The sequence below is a fragment of the Falco cherrug genome, chromosome 9 (genome assembly GCF_023634085.1).
Source record: "Falco cherrug isolate bFalChe1 chromosome 9, bFalChe1.pri, whole genome shotgun sequence".
Classification (NCBI taxonomy): Eukaryota; Metazoa; Chordata; class Aves; order Falconiformes; family Falconidae; genus Falco; species Falco cherrug.
The window spans coordinates 8480254-8499296 of NC_073705.1; the positions used below are offsets into that span (position 1 = coordinate 8480254).

The 19043-nt window shown below is 53.6% G+C and overlaps 1 protein-coding gene across 2 annotated transcripts in view; it reads right to left on the reverse strand.

Annotated features, from left to right (window-relative positions):
- The window catches only part of RALGDS (ral guanine nucleotide dissociation stimulator), a 61510-nt gene that overhangs the window by 28785 nt on the left and 13682 nt on the right, over positions 1-19043 (reverse strand). The window contains exon 1 of one of the 2 annotated variants that reach the window (XM_027809576.2): positions 16913-17148. The exons of the other annotated variant lie outside the window; for it this stretch is intronic. Coding sequence (XP_027665377.1) covers positions 16913-17035 — 123 coding nt within the window. The 5' untranslated portion in view covers positions 17036-17148. Of the gene's footprint in view, positions 1-16912; positions 17149-19043 lie in introns of those variants that run through there. 2 annotated transcript variants of the gene reach the window in all.

A 19043-nucleotide genomic window follows, 5' to 3' on the forward strand; every position in this document is an offset into this window, starting at 1 on the left:
TCCAGCGTATTTCCTACAGGACAAAACTCACGGTGACCCAGTTCCCGTGCTCAATATTGCTGGGGTTTTTTTTCTTCCATCAGGCCACGGGCTGAGCGAGCGAGGCTGCCCACCCCACAGCTTTGCTCAGCCATGCTTTAGCTGCCTCCTGCATGGCATCAGGCTGCCTGCAAACACCCCCCTGCTCCTGCCACTGCCCCGAGGGCATGCAGCAGCACCGCCTCGCAAAACCCCCATTTTCTTGAGCCTCCGCGATCCTACAGCAGGGCAGATGCCAGAGGAAAGAAGGAAACGTCAGCTCCCACCACAGGAGGCAAGAATTGGGCCCAGCCGCCTCTCACAGCCCCTCTGGAGCATCGCACAGCACCAGCTTTCACTGTTCGACGAGAGTGACGAGGGACCCAAACCGGCAGCCCCCCGATGGGAACCAGGCTGTGCTGTCTGGGAGTCACAACGTTATCCAGTCTCTGTCCCAAGCTCCAGCACCAACTCACGAGGCGCATTGAGTAAATCCCTGCAGTGCCCCGTGTCAGGCTGCTCGCCATAAAATGGAGACGGGAACACTTCCTTCTATTGTAGGGGCTGGGGAAGCCCTTCTCATGGCTGTTTGTAAGGCACGTTGGAGGAAAAGCACTACCGAGAGAAAAGAAATAGTAACTAAAGGTCAGGCTGTTCGTTGCACTTGCATTTGAGTCCTAAATCAAAACTTTTGGGGCATTCAGATTTTAATTTGAAAGACTTTCATTGCCACTTCCCAGTCTCAACTGGAAAATTATTTTATAAGAAATAATAATAAACTAGTACCCTCTTTTCTACTTCTGGACAAAGAAAAAAACTTCCAGGCTTGTGCAAGAAGGGGAAATGATGTCACTGTTCCTGTCACTGCTCCATTCCGTACAATCCACATAAAGATGTCAGGTTAGAGCAGTTGCTCCCAAAATTTGGGGACCAGCAGATCACAGCCAGCCCTCAGTCCCTCGCAGTCCCAATTCAAACTTGCAAACACCACCCATGCCCCTGTTTAAGCAGGTTTTAGAGGTGAGCCACACACCACTTGCCACGGCTTATAGCAAGCTCGGATTTTAGAAATTCTCTGCCAAGTATTTCAGATCCAAGGCAGTTGGATCATTCACTCTGCCTCCAGGTTTTGGGAGTTTCTCAGGGCCGATCAGGCACTGTGAACTCTTTGTGCTGGCAGGGAGGAAGGCTGACCCAGGCTCTCCTGCACTTTGTGCCCCTTCTGACAGTGGCACCTGTTCTCCAGCTGCAACATCCCCTCCTCCCTACGGCCCCCCACGGGCAGCTACCGATTAAGCGCCGGGTTAATTCAGGAACGCAGCTCTCCTCCAGCCTCTCCGAAGCATGCCAAACGTCTAACACAGCGAGGCAAGCTCCTAATTATTGGCAGTTCCTAGCAGAGGAAGCACACCAAATCCCCAGGCAATTAGGATCTAAAACTCTCCATCCAGCTATTCTGTGTTTCATTTCCTGCAGCCCCTGCGCACAGCTGGGCTATGGCATCTCCTGCGGAGACTCCAGCCTCCTGAAGCTCAGCAGCGACGATGCAATTATGCCACAAACCTCGGAGACTCAAGAGCTTGCAGGAATATTTCTCCCCAATGCAACAGCTGGGTGGGATGGCATGAGAAGTAGTGTTTGAGCATCTTTCATTACAGAGTGGCAAGTGACAACACAAACCGCTGTTTTTCAAGCTTGCTGACCTCTAAAAGCTCAGCAGAACCAGGCCAATGTGGCAGGGCAGGATGGAGTCGAGCCACTTTCTAAGAAACAACTGACCATAGCATGCTGTGTGCTGGCATTTCTGGGGAGAGGCGCCTTGATGCCTTCGCGGCCATTTAAATGGAAAGAAAACACTCAGAAAAATAAGAGGCAAAATGTAACTCCTAACATTAAAACATGCCCAGAAAGCCAAAGACATCAGGGTCCATCTTGTGAAAAGCACCAAGAGACCGTACAGCATTTTGCAGGGCACTGGTGGCAAGGGGATGCAGGAAAACAGGCATGAAGGCTTGCCCAGAACTTGCTGTTTGGAGAGGATCACGAGACACCCAGTGAGTTTTGTCACGGACCATCCCCACGCTGAGAGGGAGCTGTGGCTGCAGCTCGGGGCTGCAGCGTTTTCCTTTTCCACGTGCTTCTCTGCTGCCGGCCGCAGCGTTCCCCCGAGTGCCGAGCTCAGCAGGCATTACGCTGCTGGAGCCTGACACGCTGCAGACACGCCAGAGCTCCTCTGGTAAAGACTGTTTCTTGAGCTGTTTGTCTTTAAAGGCAGCTTTTATCTCCCCATCACCTTTCTGCCAGCATGTTTCAGTCAGCTCTTTTAACAAATACCACCTAAGGTGCTTAAAACCAAAAGAAAAACAGGAAAAACATTTTTTGGTGTTGCTTAGCGATCAGTGTACGGTGAGTGCAAGTCTCCCAGGTGCTCAGAGTTATTGCAGTTTCCATCCTTGCTCGCATGGGTCCTCTGCACAACAGTCAGGAAAAGAAAAATCACCAGGAGAAAATAGGAGAAAGGTTACGAAGCCACAAAAATTGGCAGGGAAAGATGGGAATGGGTGTAGCCCCTGAAGATAGAGGAAACTTGTTTATGAAATCAAACCAGCCCTTTTCATCTACCAGAAAAATAAAATGACATCGTGAGATTTCATTACGTATTGGAAACACGTATCTGATCGCTGATGTTGGGCAAGGTCCAATGGTGGCGGTTTCACTGGCAGAGCATCCCGAGACTTCCAGGGTCCCCCAACAAGTCCCCCAACAACTGGAGTCACTTTTCCACCACCAGCTCAGCACCCTGAGCCCCTTGCATCCCAGAGGGTCCCTGAGTGCTGCCGGCCCCTGCCCTGCCCTGCTCAGACACGGGCGGCCAGGGGCTACGCCGATGCACAAAGCAAAGTTAATCTGCCTCCAGCTACACCACTTCCCAGAAGAAACACAACCTATCGGAGAATTTACTGGGCATATCTTATTCCCTTTACCACAACCTTCAACAAGGGAGGTTGCATGCTGGATTTTCTGTACACATGACTGTTCCTCGCCCCAGCACCTTTGTACTGGGGCCAGACTGGGAGCAATAGCTCAGTTCAAGACACTGCTCTGTTGAACACACAAAATCTGTACTGCAATGACTGGCTGGTGGCTGCCTGTGAAACAGGGAGCAGCATTGCCCACTGCTACAGCTTTGGGATGCTCATGTCATTGCTTGGGCAGGGCTGAGTGGCCCCATCGATCACTCCCACCCAAACCCCCTTCCAAATCACCTGGACAGCAGGAAGTGCTCTCCATGGTGAGGCTCATGAGTCCAGGTGGAAAATAAACATAATGAAGCTCTGGCTCTGCTCACCTTTCAAAAATACAGTCAAGGGCAGGCAGTACGTTTTTCCACTGACAGCCACCAGCCAAAATGACACCTTCAGCTGAATCGTGTAAAAGGAGACTCTCAGAAACAAGAGGCTCTGGCAACCAATCAATAAAGAAATCCCAGCGGATAACAAAGAAACTTTGCTCATTAGGGTGCCTGTCCTCATCATCAGCTCCTGCCTCCCCCAGCACACTCTCTAGCCCTGCTCTCACCCGTGCCTCCCCCGGCACCACCACAGCCACGAAGGTAGCACGTACACCTGCATTACCCACACCAGCCAGGGAACTGGGACCAGCCCTCGGGTCCCACTCTCCAGTCAGGGGAATGGAGGGCAGCTTTATTCCGGCTGTCATCCCAGTGGCTCTGCTCCTGGGCTAGGGAAGGGGAAGAGAGGCTCATCCCCTGCCCTCTGCCACGGTGACAGCTCCTGCCAGCACGTATAGGGCATTGCTGAGCGCCTGCACTTGCCTTATATCTGGGGATGTGCTGTGACCCCACGCTGCTGTTTGCCCTCCCTGGGGACGGGGATGCAGGTTTGCATCTGTGTGACTACCCCAGCGTGCTCAGACTTAGCTCCCTGAACCTGATCAGCGCCATATGCATACATTTCCCCATCTCTGGAACGACGTATCTTAACGCCCGTAGGGAAAGGAACGGTGCCATGAAGCTGCGAAGAAGTCCAAAAGTGATGCCAGAGCACAAGCACAGGGAAGCAGCACAGAGAGCTGGTATGTTGCACAAGACTAAATTACGTCCAAAGACTGGCTAAAACATAAGAGCCAAACAGGCTGCAGCAAGATGCTGGGCTGCAGAGCTGATCTGATCTGAAGAGCTACAGGTAGCAAAATAGAACAGATTTACATGTAGCCTCGGTTTAGAACAGTTAGCCCAGTATAGGAACAGGATGGAACAGATCTAAATGCCAGATCCTGGAAATAAGTGAAGCAACAGGAAGGTGTACCGTGCATATAACATTAAAAACACAAGTAAATAACTGAGGTTACTTAAAATAAGAAATCCAGTTAAACAGGAACAAAGCCCCTTAAGGGGGGATAGGGAAAAGGATGTTCCAACAATGGTCCTGTATCTCCTTCGGCTGCACAAACGTCAGGGAAAGCATACATCAAAACCCAGACGGGTTGGAAAGCCGCCGTGAAAGCTGCAGGAAAGCTGACTTGATCTGAAATGAGGAGTGAAACCTTGGAGCCGGGCTCTGGTGGAGTGAAGAGCTGATGTGATTGAAAGTGAGCAGCACAGAGAGGAGCCAGAGGGGCCGGCGCAGCCGCAGGGATGAAGGAGAAGGGAGAGGAGCTGCAGAAGGAGCACAGCAGGAGGGACGTCCAGCAGCTGGACCAGCAGCCAGCATGGCTGGGTGCTTGGGGCCGGGTGCTTGCTGACGCCGTGTGGCCCCTGCCAAGTTATTTGGGCCAAATTCACTTCGGTCTGGGCTGGGGCACAGTGAGTGGACACCAAAATATTCTGTTTTAACAGCCTGAGTACACACTCACTGGTGTCAGCCATGTGAGAGTCAGGAAAAGAGGCTGGCAAGAGCTGGAAAGGGAAAGTTTCATCGCCCAGCCCTGAGCCAGGTATTGCAGAGATGAAACAGTCACATGACTAAAAAGTCAATTAAGAATTGTAAAAGTCTTTTAGTATTCCCAGGTATTGTTAGTCCCTCAGTCAAGGATGTTCAGAAAAAAAAATGTTTTTCCCTTCGGTAATTACCACTTTAAAAGGTTTCCGCTCCGCATTGTTTTAGCGGGGGGAAGTTATTCCAGTGCCTCGCTCAATGGCCAGCAAAACTCTTTTTGTTGTGGGTTTTTGGCATGGAGGAGCAATGTTCTTTCTTCCAAACAATACTGTACGCCAGTGGCCGAGGGCCAGATTTATCTCTCGGTTACAGTGGCACAAATATCAACAAACTCGGCAAGCGTCGCTGAGTCACACCATGGTGCTGAGTCCAGCCACGGTGCTGCTGACCCTCTCGACATTCCACCTCTGGGTCCATGATTTATGCTGTTTTTACTTTAAATCTTGGCTCCAGGAATCACTTTGAGTGCTAAAGAATTTCAGTCTTCATTAAAATTAAAAGGTCAGCCTGTGAGCACTGAAACTACTTGTGTTGTTTCCTACGGTTTCACGTCTCGAGATGGTCTTTCATGCCTAAAAATGTACAAACTGAGAATGAAAATGGTTTTGTGGTTGAAGTGTTTGTAAGAAGCATCTCCCACATGGATTTCTGGTGTCTAATAATACATGAACTGATGCGACAGATGTTTTGGGGCATTTACAAGATCCTTTTCCTCCTTTCAACCATCTAATTTCATCATATTTGCACAGACTTAACTATCTGCAAGCCCTCAGCCAAACTTGTGTGAAGCGGGCCAGCAGGTTCAGAAGTCATTTGGGAGAGAGGACACAGGCAGACAGACATGACAGCATTAGCCTGATTTTACGTAATTAGATTTTAAGAATTTTCTGTCCCCCTAATTGCAAGGAAAACAGCTAGAAAACATGAGCAGAGCTTCTGCAGGAGGATCAGGGACCAGAGAGTGAGCGAAACAAGCTGTTCCATGAGGGTCTCGCCCAGCTTCAGTGAGACTTTCTGCAGCAGCGAGGCAGCATCCTGCCCCCCCCTGAGCTTCTCCTACCTTGGACTCTCACGGAACAGAAAGCACAGGATGATTGATCAGTTCCTGAGCAGCCAGCATCATTACAGGTCAATTTTTTTTTTTTAATCTCAGCAATGAACATTATATCCCTATCTCTGGTTAATTACCCATTGCTATGTGAGCAGCGCTGTTAAGGAGCAGTGTGTTTTTATGACACGTGGATGCGCAACACAGTGGCACGCAGGTGCAGCACCAGCTGGGACACCCACTCAGTCCCCTTTTTGCAAAAGCCAGACCCCTGGAGAGCTTCCCTTTCCCACCTTCTTGCCCCGGTGGAGGTTCACCAGCTTTTGCAAAGCTCTTCTCCAGAGCAGGCTTGCAGCAAGAGGGCTGGGGCAGTGGGGCGATCGAGGGCCCCTGGAAATGCAGGTGTGTTGTAGGTCTTGGATGGAATTTGGGGCCAGGCTGCAACCAGCTGGACTGTCAGCAGCAGCCAGGTCTCCCACACTTGGGGACAGGGCCCTGCCTTGTGCTGACCCCAAAATAACTGGGGATGGGTAAGCAGGGCCAGGTCCCTCCAGGGGCAGGGGCTGTGGGTGCAGAGGCATCCAGCCCTGTGCAGTGGGAAAAGGTGGAGCTGTGCCCCTGTAGCTTGTCCCTGTGTTTCCCCCATTCCTCTGCTGAATAAAAAGGGAAATCCGGGATTTTCAGCTGCTTTTGATTCCCTCTTGCTCCACACACAGCAGGGTGGGAAGGGATTAGTCTCCATTTCCTGGCTCCAGACAGCTCAAAGGGCTGCCCAGGCAGGACCCCCCCGGTCAGGGGCTCCCCGACCCACGACCACGATGCTGCCGGACCCCTGCATCACTGCAACAGTTGGCTCCATCCTGCCTCCCCCAGTCCTCCGCGCATCTCCCCAGAGACCCCGGACATGCCTCCCAGCTGCTCTGGTCAGTCAGCTCAGGGTCTGGCACTACAAACCACGTTCCCTCCTTCCTCACTGGGCTGTGGTTTCTAACTTGTACTTGGTTTCCAGCATGGGAAGTAGAAGTGCTGGGCAAGGTACGGTGATGAAAGAAAAACCCAGACTCTGAGAAATGCACATAGGAACCTAAAGGGAGAAGAAAAGAAGAAAAGGAAGAGCAGAAAGGGGCTATTTTAAAGGTGGGGTTTGGGGGCTGTATCCTGGCAGGCAGGAGAGCAAGCCCCCTCATCTTGAGCCACCAGCATCACCAGGGCGCCCGGTTTGTTTCCTTGTCAATAACATCACAGCTAGCCAGTGCCAAGATTGCCACATAGCTCATCGCAAATAGCTCCTCAACAGCTCCAAGTCAAGGGCCTGATCCTGCTGGCTGTCCTCTGGAGCTCAGAGAACCCTCCCCCAAACTAAAGAGGTGGATGGCAGCGGTTAGCAGGACAGTATCAGGGATTCCCCACTCGAGCTGCTGCCAGAGGGAGCGAAGACCCAAGGTGTCCAGCCACCGAGTGCTGCCCCAGCCCCAGCACACCTGGGGACAACCCCAGCACGAGCTCTAAGTCAGGAGAGGGGCAAGGACACAGGACAGAGGAGAGATCTGCATGACTCTGCACACAGACAACAAGAAAATCAACAAAGCAGCCTTTGGATGTAAACAGCCCTTGGGGTTCATAAAGTCAAGACCTCACTTTAAGATAGAGGAAAATTCTTACCATAGAGGCACAGAGGAAGACGAGCACCCGAGACACTGCTCACAACCAGCATCTGCATGGAGGTAATGCCTGAAAGCCTCAGCTGTGGACCACAACACAGGGTGTTTGCTGCCGTGCCAGCAATGTGCTCCCCTCTCCAGACACCATGTGTGACGCCACACACATGACTCCAGAAACTGGGAGTTAAAAATACCAAATATCACAAGTTCTGCCCAAACCGAACCACCAGCCTGCCGGGTCGCTACGTTACAGTGTCATATGACACAGCTAAGAGCTCTGCCACCGGGCAGAAGGACCTGGCGAGAGCCACCTCCTCAGGGCAAGACATAGCCAATGGTTTCAGCAGTGGTAATACTAAAACAAAGCAATTCAAGCACTCCAGGTTCACAACAGGCAGACCCAACACCAAGCTCTATCTTGGCTGTCCTCTGTTACTCGGGTTGTAGCGTTTTACCACCTCCCAAGCACATTGCACTGAAACCAAAGATGCTATTTGCATCAAAATGGCACTTGATAGCCAGCACAGTGGCCAAATCAAGCTGTTTCAAACCAGTGCTCCTGGCAAGGTAGTCGCTTAGCATTATTTGAAGCTCACATGGCTAAATTCACCCTTACCCAAATGCAGCAGCAGTGCCTGCCTGTGCTTGGCAATGCTTAAACAGTTGGTGTCGTGCATGGGGACACTAGTGCACAGTGAGGGTCAGGGGATCCACCGAAGCCACGTGCTGGCTTGGGAGAGGTGCTGAGCGCGCCGAGGCACGTTGGTGCTGGCCAAGGTGCAGCCGTGCAGTGACTGTGTGCCGACATAAGGATGTTTTCAGCAACGCCATGGACTGCCAGAGCGAGCTTACATCAGCACGAAGCAGTGCCACCCGCGCCTGCGGCAGCAGCCACATCTGAGGGCAGGCAGGGTCCGGTGCAAGGCATTTAACCGCACATCAATGCACGCAGGGCACACCTCTGCTTCAGTATTGCCACTCAGCTGTCTCAGCTGCCACGCAGCCCTGGGGCTCACTGTCTGCTGCCAAACATGGGGTAAATAAACCGGGCCAGCTCTGATGGAGTCCCTGGATGGAGATGCCCAGGGCTATATCCACACTCTGCTGTCACATTTGTGACTGTAAATGGGGTGAAACCTCTGTTTCCCTGTGTTTGCAGCTGGCATATTTCCAAATCAAGTGGTTGTATTGATGACAGCCTTGTCCCCGGGCCAGCTCCGCTGCAGGATGCGGCACGGGAAGCTGTGCAGAGGAGGGATGGGGCTGCACTGGCAGGCAGGAGACACGCACACCTACCGACTCACAATCTCCGCTTAGGGAGAGCAGTATAGCCAGGGCTGAAGTGCCCCTGTGCTCTTGCAACGACCCCAAGCAGGCATGCAGCAACCTGCCTTTGACCATAATGTGCCAAACCAGTCAGTAAACGGTGTTTGCCTTGTTTGAGCACACATGGGCACCGAGCAGCACTGGCAGCCCTCACGGTGCACTCCTGCAACAGCTGCATCTGCAGGCGCTGCTCAGAACCCCAATGCAAAGTGACAGGTGACAGCAAATTGTATTGACGGACTCTTATTGAATCAAACCGTCAGGAGGCAGCTGCTCCGCGGCCCGCTGCCGATCTGCCGTTCATCGGGGTGCCCAGCCTCGGGGTGTGGGGATGGAGCCAACTACCGCCAGCAGCACATGGGCACCAGGACCAGGCATCTGCCTCAGCGGTGCCTGGAGCCACAAAAAATGCTCTGCCAAGTTTGAGGGTCCCCAAGGTATCATCAGGATGGAAAAATGAGAGCTGTGAGCAAGAAAGCCAAAAGCACAAAGAAGAGATCCCATTTCACTGGAGAAGGGAAAGTGCAAGAAGCAGAGCCTGCACCTCTTGGAAATACACGTCTGCAGAGTAAAAACTGCAAGAGGAGCAAGCTCTTACATTGTCCTTAGATTTCAGAAAAGCTGGCGCTAAGGGATAGGAAGGAAAAGCAAAGCAAAGCAGAGAAACACTCTGGGATGTCACCTTGGACATCAATTTATGTCCTTAGCTAGAGACAGATTGCAATACCACCAAAACTGGTGGGTTTGCCTTGATTTACACCAGTAGACGATGTGGCACACAGTATTTTACCCGATTTGATTTGCAGTTTCTGCTCTGCAGCTAGCGCTAGCAAGCACAGATCCAGCCAGGCCACTTATAAAAATATGTGGAAAGCAGATCGATTGAACAGTTGCTGGAAACTTCAGCTCCTTCTGCACTTGCAATACACAGAGAATCAGCATTGCTTTAATCGCACCAACAACTCCATCAGGGCAGCAGCAAGAGTCGGTCGGGCAATTCCAGCCCTTGCAGCGGTGGAGTGCCAGCAAGCACCCGGCACTGCTGCACACGCACAGCAGCCACCCGGAGGTGGCACTGGTGTGATCATGCCTGACCAGCCAGCTACACACAGGGCAAGCAGAGATGCTTGGTGAGTATCACACATCTCAAAATCTGCAAATAGGACATCGCAGGGGTGACCGTGTTTGGACTGTGATGACAAACCTTCGGGCAGGATGAGCCCCTGAGGCAGACGGTACCGCAGGGAGTTGCAGCAGGCGCTGGTCGAGGCTCCAGAGGTCTGCGTTTTTATTTCACTTTGGCAACCCTCGTCTGCCTGACCACATCAGCACAGTCCTGCTAACTGCTTATTTAAAGTAACCCTGAAATTACTGGCCCGGCACTCCCATGGCTGTGTTTCACTTGTTTACTCCGTCGACAAACACAGGCTCACACAGAGGCTACAACTCTGGTTGCTTTAGCACTGGTGGACCAAATGTAGCAGTAATCGGTGACCCTTTTCCCCATCCCTTTAAGCCAGTGTAAATCCTCAGCTATCACACCAACCATTCCTTCTCTGAAGCCTCACGAAGGGCTGGAAACGGGGACTGCCGCCACCCCAAAAGCTGCTGGGACAGCCACAGAGACACCGCCTCAGCCACCAGCCAGCCAAAGGTCGCCCATCGCCTCGCACGTTCACAGCTCACAGGGGTCCAGCCGGCTGATGGGGCAGCAGCATCAGTCCCAGGGGAGGGTAAAACCAGCACAGGGGTACGGACATGGCAGAGGGGTTACACGAGCTGTCCCCGGCGGCTGTGGCAGCACTCCATAGCACCACTGCAGGGGCCACCAGCAGGCTTGAAGCTGCCCCATACACGCACGCAAGGCGTTAGATGGGCTCAGCCTTCAGCCTGGCCAGGGCAATTCCCAGAAATCCCAAGGCTTTACAGTGTGCTTCTAAGTTTCTGCCCTTACAAATGAGAATTCAACCTGGGAGACTTTTTCCATAGTTTCTAATTTTCCCCAAGGACACAGAGCGATGATTTGCCCAAGGGAAAAGGGGAGTTTGGCCAAGGGCAGGGATGGAGGGATTTGTTGTTTTGACTGTAATTGTGGTCAGGAAACAGTCCTAGCGCTCATTTTCAGCTCCTCCCTCTCGATAACATCTACCATACGCAGGCAGTGGAAAAGAAACAGCCTTTGATATAAACATGACAGAGTTTGATTCATTGTGGGGCTGTTTGCAGCTATCACTTCACCTCAGCGCCCGGCACACGGCATCAGCCTTTGATCGATGCGAGCACCAACTTGCAGCCCCACTTGGCTCTTGGTGGAAGCCCTTCTGCTGCCGAGGGGCACAGGCTGGCAAAGCTGCACTGGGGAAGCAGACGGATGCTGCTGGGGCTGGAGCTGCTTCTGGGGCTGCTGGAGATGTTAAATGTCTTGACCCCAGCAGGGCTACACCAGCAGGACAAGAGGCTTTCACACCGTGCAACCCGCCCGCTCACCAGCTCACCCCAGGGCCCAAAGGCACCTGCTGCCCCACGGGCAGCCCCCCGGAGGGAGCTCAGCCCCACTGGCCCAGCACAGGGAAAGCACCTACCAGCCAGCCCTGGGGATTCAGCCTGCCAAGCCTGGCGAGGAAGGTGCCTTTCCAGCCCCTTCACAGAGCCATAAACAGGAGAGCCGTCCTCCCTGCTGTGGGACACAACCCTGGAGGCACCACACTGAATCCGGCTCTGGTGCCCGTTGACTAAGCAGATCCCCTCACCCCTTGGGGCATGGGAAGTAACACCATTCCCACCCACTCCCTGGAGGATTAATTTACACAGCACTTCAAGGTGATACTGGTGCTGCACAGGAACAATAGAAACTGGAAATTAGCAGCTCGTTACTGCTGATCTGAAAGGTTTTCTTCTATGTGCCAGAGTACAGTGTTTCACCCAAGACACCTGGGTTGCAATCAGCTACGCTTAAAGCTCAACTGAACGAGACCTCAAATGCAGCGGGGAATCAGCCTGTGCCACAGCAAACCTGGGAAATCATCATTTGTTCCCATCTCCAGCTCCTCTGAGCCTGGCTTTAAGGTCAACCCAAGCTTTTATCTGCTCCTGTATTCTAGTACGCTGGGAAAAAAATAATATTAGAGGAATAAATTAGCATGTGAAATGTAATTTAACTAATTAGTCCACTGGAGTGGAAAATATTTGCTAACCACTTTGAAGTCAAACCTAACTGCGCTTATTAGGACATCACAGAGGGGAAAGGAAGGAGGCAAAGGTGGGGAGGCCGCCAGGACAGGCTCTGGAGGATGCAAGTGCCCAAGCAGGACACTGAGAATTTCACCTGATCACTTTTCTTCTCCCTCTGTAGAGCCGCACTAAGCGTCCAACTCGGACACAGCTGTGCTGGAGGAGACCAAAGGCCATGCTGCACTCTCCTCGACTTGCCATTTACTGGGCGTTGCAACAAGAGGGTATTTCCCACTGATTTTCACTGTGACACAGGGCGGGGTCAGTTGCGTGGCATTGGCCTGGGATGCCCAACCATGACTGGACCAGTTCACCAGGCAGGAGGGATGCGCTGGGACCACGGGGCCTGGGCAGCAGCCCCTCACCACCACAGGGCATCAGCTCACTGGTGCCTCCCAGCCCTGCAGGCTCCCACTCCCAGGGAGCGGATATTGCCAATTAAGCTGACAAACCAGCATGCCATAAAAGCTCCATCATATTAGGGAACTGCCTGAGATGCCACAAAAAGCCGTTATATCACTTGCAACAGTCCGTTCATTGATTTCCCCATTTCCCCGATATAGAAACTGTTGCTCTTTTATTAGCAAAGCTTTGGAAATCCCTACCCATAATAGCAAGAGAGGCACCCTGGGAAATTTTGCAACTGCTGTGACTGAATTATGAAAGGGAGGGATTGACAACTTCATTGAAAGCTAGCAAGGGAGAGAGAAACAAGAACCTCCTCTGCCCGACACACACCACCATGTTGGGGGTAGCCGGAGGGGGGGGGCGTTCCTCTTCCAGCTGGCCAGCCACTGGACACGGGCATGGGCAACCCATTTCCATCACTCCCAATGCTCTACTGCCTGCTGGTGACATGCTCCCCAAAGAAGCCCTATTCCTTGCTGGGATAGAGCAGTTTTCCTGAAAAACAAGCAAACCGAAAACCCTGGGGCTCACGTCTTTGTGAAGTGTCCCAAGATCTGTGCTTTGCCTGGCTCCTTTCCTCCTTTTTGAGGCCAAAGCCCTGCTCCCCAGGGAACCCAGCCTGAAAGGGGTCAGTTGCGCGTTCACTGAATGGATTTGCAGCACGAAGAAAGCCCATCTTTCAAGCCAGGCCTTCCCACAGATACGGCCCAACTGGGGATGAAGGCTGATGGGCAGATCCTGCAGGAAAGGTCCACTGAGCTCCATTTCCACACGATGCCTTGCACGTGCAGGAGGTCCAGGCCAAAGAGATGGCAAGATTTGTCCTCCAGGGAGAGGAGAGACCTGACAGCAGCCCGGGCACGCCAGGTCTCAGCAGGAGCACACGCAGCGGTGACCAGATGCTCCTGTGGCCCCATAAAAGCAAGTGCCAACAGGAGTCAGGGGCGCAGCAGAACACAGCTCTGCTCCCATGGCTTTCGGCTTTGCCTCGTGCCCCCTGCCTGGGTCTCTGGTGTCACTGCACCCCTGTGCCCCCCCTGCAACACTCCCAGTCCTCACGGTTGCATCCCGACGCCTCTGCCACTCGGTCCCCTTGCTGCTGCAGAAGCCTGCATGGCAGCTCCCACCTGGGGAGACTGAAAACACTCGCCCAACTCCTCATCCACAAAACCAAACAGGCTCCGGACCCGAGGAAGGTTTCTGAGCACTCTGGGAGCACGGCTGGCTCGGATGCGGAGCACGGCACAGGAGCATGTGGCAGCACATGGCACAGTTCCTCTGGTAGGGGTACCAGCCATGGGGAGGGGAGGGCAGGGAGGGCTCATGGCGGGGGCTACAGGGTGCTTTGGGAAGAGAGGAGCTCAGTGATGGGGCATGATGCTCCTTTTGCAAAGGGCAGGGAGGGTCACAAAGAACCAACTTAACTGCGGCAACGCAGCCACCACCCCAGAGTACCTTTGCAAAGGGCAGCAGGGCTTGGGGCAGGTGGGGGATGTAGCTGAGACCTGCAGTGCCGGGAAAAGCTCCAACTCCCTTCCCATGAAATTGATTTGTTTGACCCTCTCCCACCCCTGCCTCCTGCAGACCTGCCCAAGTACTCCAGCACTTGCCACGGGTCAGGAAGGCAGCGCTGGGCCCAGGCCAGCCCGCTGTGGTGCTGTTAGCATGCTCCCGGCTTGATTTCTGGCCCCCCATCTCTCAGCAGAGCTTCCTTTGGGTGTGAGGATCCAAAGGTCCCCATGTAACACATGTTGCTACACTTTTCCCAACAAGCTGGTGCCATCTCCAAGAAAAAACAGGCAATTCATGAGCCTGGAAGTCCTGAAACAGAGGGGAAAATGCCAACAGGGCTCCCTCAACCACGTCCACACAGACTGGCAAAAGTGATGGCATGAGATGAGTAGGTACCTGCACGTGGGTGTGTGTGACACACCAAACCCTGCCTGACTGGGGGGAAATCTTTCAGCTGTGAAAGAGGAGTTTCCCCATCACTCCGCAGACAGAAGTGCTGCTGGGGACTTCCCCAGTAGCATTTCCTCACCGGCTGGTGCTTTGCAGCAGAGGTAGGTGCCAGCTCTGTGGGGGCTGCTATGCCCCCAGTTTCCTGGAATGGAAAAGCAGGGGACATACTCAGCCTCGAAGCAGTGGCACATGAGCACAGAGAGGCAGCGCAATCCCTGATCTGCCTCCAGCTCACAGGTGCTGCCAGCCAATGCTCGCCCCTGGGGGTCTCATCCTGCTCTGCCCAACGCAGGAGAGGGCAGGGGATGAAAGCACCAGTGGAGCGCCAAGCTGGGACAGGTGATCATGGCTGGGAAATGCACAAGGTGCACATGCAGAGCCTCAATTTACATGGAAATGGGGATGCTAGAGACCACCAGCCCCCAGCCTGACCTCCTGGCAGTTTAACTTTCCACAGGGAAGCGCTAACATGACGGAGCTAACACCCCAGCGATGACCCAAGGGCTGGGGACACCCCAATGTGCACTGGTTGGTGCCTCACCATGACATGATTCCCAGGACTGGCTGTGACCCAGCAGCTGCCAAAGAGTCAGTAGGAATTGTTAAAAACTCAACCAACCAAAACCAGAAAGCCCAACCCTCTAACACAGTGCACGACCTCCTTAAAAAAAAGATTTTTTTCTGCAATAAACCCAGGAATATGATTAGCAAGCGGAGGTCACTTCCAAGCCACCCAGGCCAGGGCATCCCCCGTGCCAGGTCCCAGCCACTGCCCAGGTCTCCAGCTCAGGCTTTCCCCTCTGCAGGGAGGGAAGCCCCCACCTGTGTCGGGCAAACCCTGAGGGATCCCCCACGCCGCAGGGAAATCCAGCACCAGATCGAAATACTGAGTGGGAATGGCTATCACGTAGCGTAAGCCTCGAGAAATCTGCTGCTTGAAGGTCCAGCTAAAGGAGAATAAAGCATCCAGCTGCTGGTTCGCCCACTTCATCCCCTGCTCCAGCCTCCTCCCCACGCCGGCTGCCCTCCCTCCTTCCCACACATGCTGCGGGAGGCACCTGCGCTTTCGGGGCATATTTCCCACCCCGGCACACCCTGCCAGCTCTGCAGTGGCCGTCACAGGTTTCTTCATTAGTGCAGTCGATCCCGGCAAAGCCTTGAGGTGTTTCTAAATATAGGAGGCTCCCTGCAAGTCCCCTGTCCCTGCAGAGACACTTGCAGGCTGCTGAGCTGGGGCTTCCCACCCCTGCTGAGATCCAACACCGCCCTGCAGGAAAGTCCTCCCTCTTCCCAGGGAAGCAAGGTTGAATCTGTACTGTCATTTCACCTCTTTAACCACACAGATAATGTACAAGGGAAGATAACACTAACCATGACATATCAATTGTTTGCCATCAAGAAAATCCAGATTTAAGCCTCCCCTGCAGTGACAGTATGAACACTGAACACACACAGCAAGAACATGGACTTTCCCTGCTCCAAAATCAAAGGAAGTTTTGCCTCAAATTTTAAAAGCACCTGGATCACACCCAAAATCCGTACACAGGCAGGATGCTGACCGCTCACCACCCGCCAGCTCTGGAAAGCATTGCCCCCGTTTTGGGTTCTCCAGTAGCTTTATCGCGGGGTCCGTCCTTGCACAGTCAGATTCACGGTGTATTTCTGCGAGGGGCAGAGTCGAGGTGACAGGAGAAGCCCTCCCCAGGAATCCCCTGACCCCAACACACTGGGAAACCTGCACCTCAGTGCTGCAACCAACACCGATATTTGCATCGTGGACCAAACCCTGCAGCTGGTTACAGCTGCAGCACCACAGCAGAGTGAGAGGGCAGGAGCGTGCCCACAGCCAGCAAGCCCAGGCAGGGCAGCCACCAAGGTGCGCGGAGGCAGAGCCGAGCTCTGCAGCCAGTTGCTGCCTCCCAGGTTTTCACATCCATCAGCCACCCCAGGGCAGCAGAGCCAGAACACACACAGAGCAAACACTCCCTTTTACACTGAGCTACAACACAAGTTGTCTTCCATGTAGGAAGCCTCCCCTCCTTCCCAAACTCCTCCTTTCATTTTGGTGCCTTGGATTTGGCAGATGCAAGACATGGTCTGCCTCAAAATACACCGCTTCAGAAAGGAAACAATCACATCTGGAGGTGGTGCCAGCTCTTGGCATCTTTAACTTCGCCAGAAGTTCACCACCCCCGGATGGCGCCGGGGTGGGGTCACAGCACCTCTCTGCCCCTTGCACACCCACCCACCCCGTCCCTGGAGCCAAAAACGGGCTGGCAGCTTGCTTGCCTTCTACTTACATCATCATCCTGCACGCTCAGGGGGATATCCAACATGCACATCTGCACAGGCTGCACCAGTGCCTTCTGCACATTGAACAAAGGTTTTGCCTCCATCTTCCCGGGGATGGAGGGGCTGCTCATTCTTCTCTGTCTCCTCCGCCGCTCCTCTTCCAGGAGCGGGTCCAGCCCAGGCAGTGAAACAAATTGGAGATCTCTCCCTGCTCAATTTTGTCAGCACATCTTGCCAACAGCTGCTGCTTCTGCTGCTCTAAGAGGTCTTATTTCCTTCCTTGCAAATCAAAGAGCTGCGAGGAGCTGCACCAAGAGGCTGTGTGTGCGCGTGTGTGAGCAAGTGCGTCTGTGTGTGTGCATGTGTGTAGCTGGCGATGTTCCTGAGATCGGTGAAACAGCCCTCTGCAAGCATGCCACGGCACGCTGCCTTCCCCCAGCCTCTCCTTTCTTTCAGGGCAATCTCGGTGCTGGCTCTAGCTGCTGCTTTGCACTGGCGTGAGGTTTTCAGCCTCATCTACATGCATGGCACTCGCAAACCCCGTGCATTGTCTCAGAGACACAACAGGTTCTGCCTGCTGTTGATTTCTGATTATGACCAAATTGTGTCTGCAGCAGCTACAGCATTTCCCTCTGGCTGTTGTGGCAGGCAAACAAGCAGAGCTGGAAGGATGAGAGGGTGTGAGACAGAGAGCGTGAATGATTGGAGCTGGAGCCTCCCCTTTTCTTTCCTTCTCTTCTTCCATCCCTGCTTTCCATTGTCAGAGGCAGTTTCAGCTCAGTGCCTTCCTGTACTCCGAGGACCACAGCAAGGCTTAAATAATTCACATCCAGAGTGCTTGGGAACCTTATGGCACTGAAAATGCAGCATGGCACTAAAAGACAGTGAATATTGGTGATCATTTTGTTTGCAGGTCAATTCCGTGTGGAAAGTTTTGCCCAGGTGAGTATGGCACCAGCTGCCTTTTCCACCAGAAAGAGCCCGTGACTCCAAAACAGAGTTTTGCTAGAGGGAGTATGGCACAAAATGGGGTGGTTGTGCTACAAAGAGCATCTCCCTACAGAATTTGCACCAACAGTAGCAGTAGTGTGAGTCAACATGGAGCAATATGTATATCACCTACATACACGTACCACACAGATGTTATTGCTCTCACAAACAAGAATAAACCTGGGGTCAAGCCCATGACCCTCATCAGCTGCAGGAACAGGCGCAGTGACTGGGGGAAACACCCAGGGTGTCTCTTCAGGGAGGGAAGAGGGGGGGGAGCAGTTTTGGTGGGTGCATCAAGCTGCATGCAGCAAGCACAGTCACTGGGGCAGCTAAGCACCCATCAGATGGGCATGTGAAATGACGGGGCCAAATCAATCAAAAAGTCCCCATCGCCCTCAAAAAGGAGTTTATGTCCTTACAGCTGCCCTTCTTGCTGGGGCCGGCGGGGGTGCTGAATAGGGTGAGCAGACCCTGCTGCAGGCAGGCGTTTCTGGGTGCTTTCCCATGGCTGCAGGCAGCAGCGGGTCCCACTCTGGGGCTGCCCCTTGTCGCACGAGGGCAAAGGTCCTGGACGATGCAGCCCTGCCCCGGCTTTCCCAAACCCAGCTGCTGCCTGAGGCCACAAGCCCAGCCTGCGGCACGCCTGGGTTTCAGGGGAGAACCGAGGAGCCCCGCTGAGCCGAGCATTCCTGCAGCGTGAGGTAAGCTGGGCTTGGAGCCCTGCTCAGCACCCAGCCAGCACCAGCCCCACTCCCTCCTGGCCTCCGTGGCTGGGCTGAGTCATTCACACAGGAGCCAGAGCCAGCCAAGACGCTGGGGTTAGATGGGTCTCACACACAAGGACCCTTGGTGTCGCTCCCAGTCAGAGCTGGACACCTTCCCAGCACACTGGGGCAGAGCGTGGGACTGCAGCAGGATCCAGCTCACCATTCCCGAGAGAAATGCAGGGGTGAGAAAACCAGTGCTTACATGCTGCGGGAATGGGAACTAATGGACAAGCCTGGAACGAGAACAGATAGCAATAAACCCACCATAAAATAAGTTTCAACTGGAAATTAGACAGGTTTTTGAACCACCATATGGCTGAGATGAGCAGCCGCAAGGACACAGAGGGCAGCACCGCACCAGCCCTGGCAACGGCTTCGC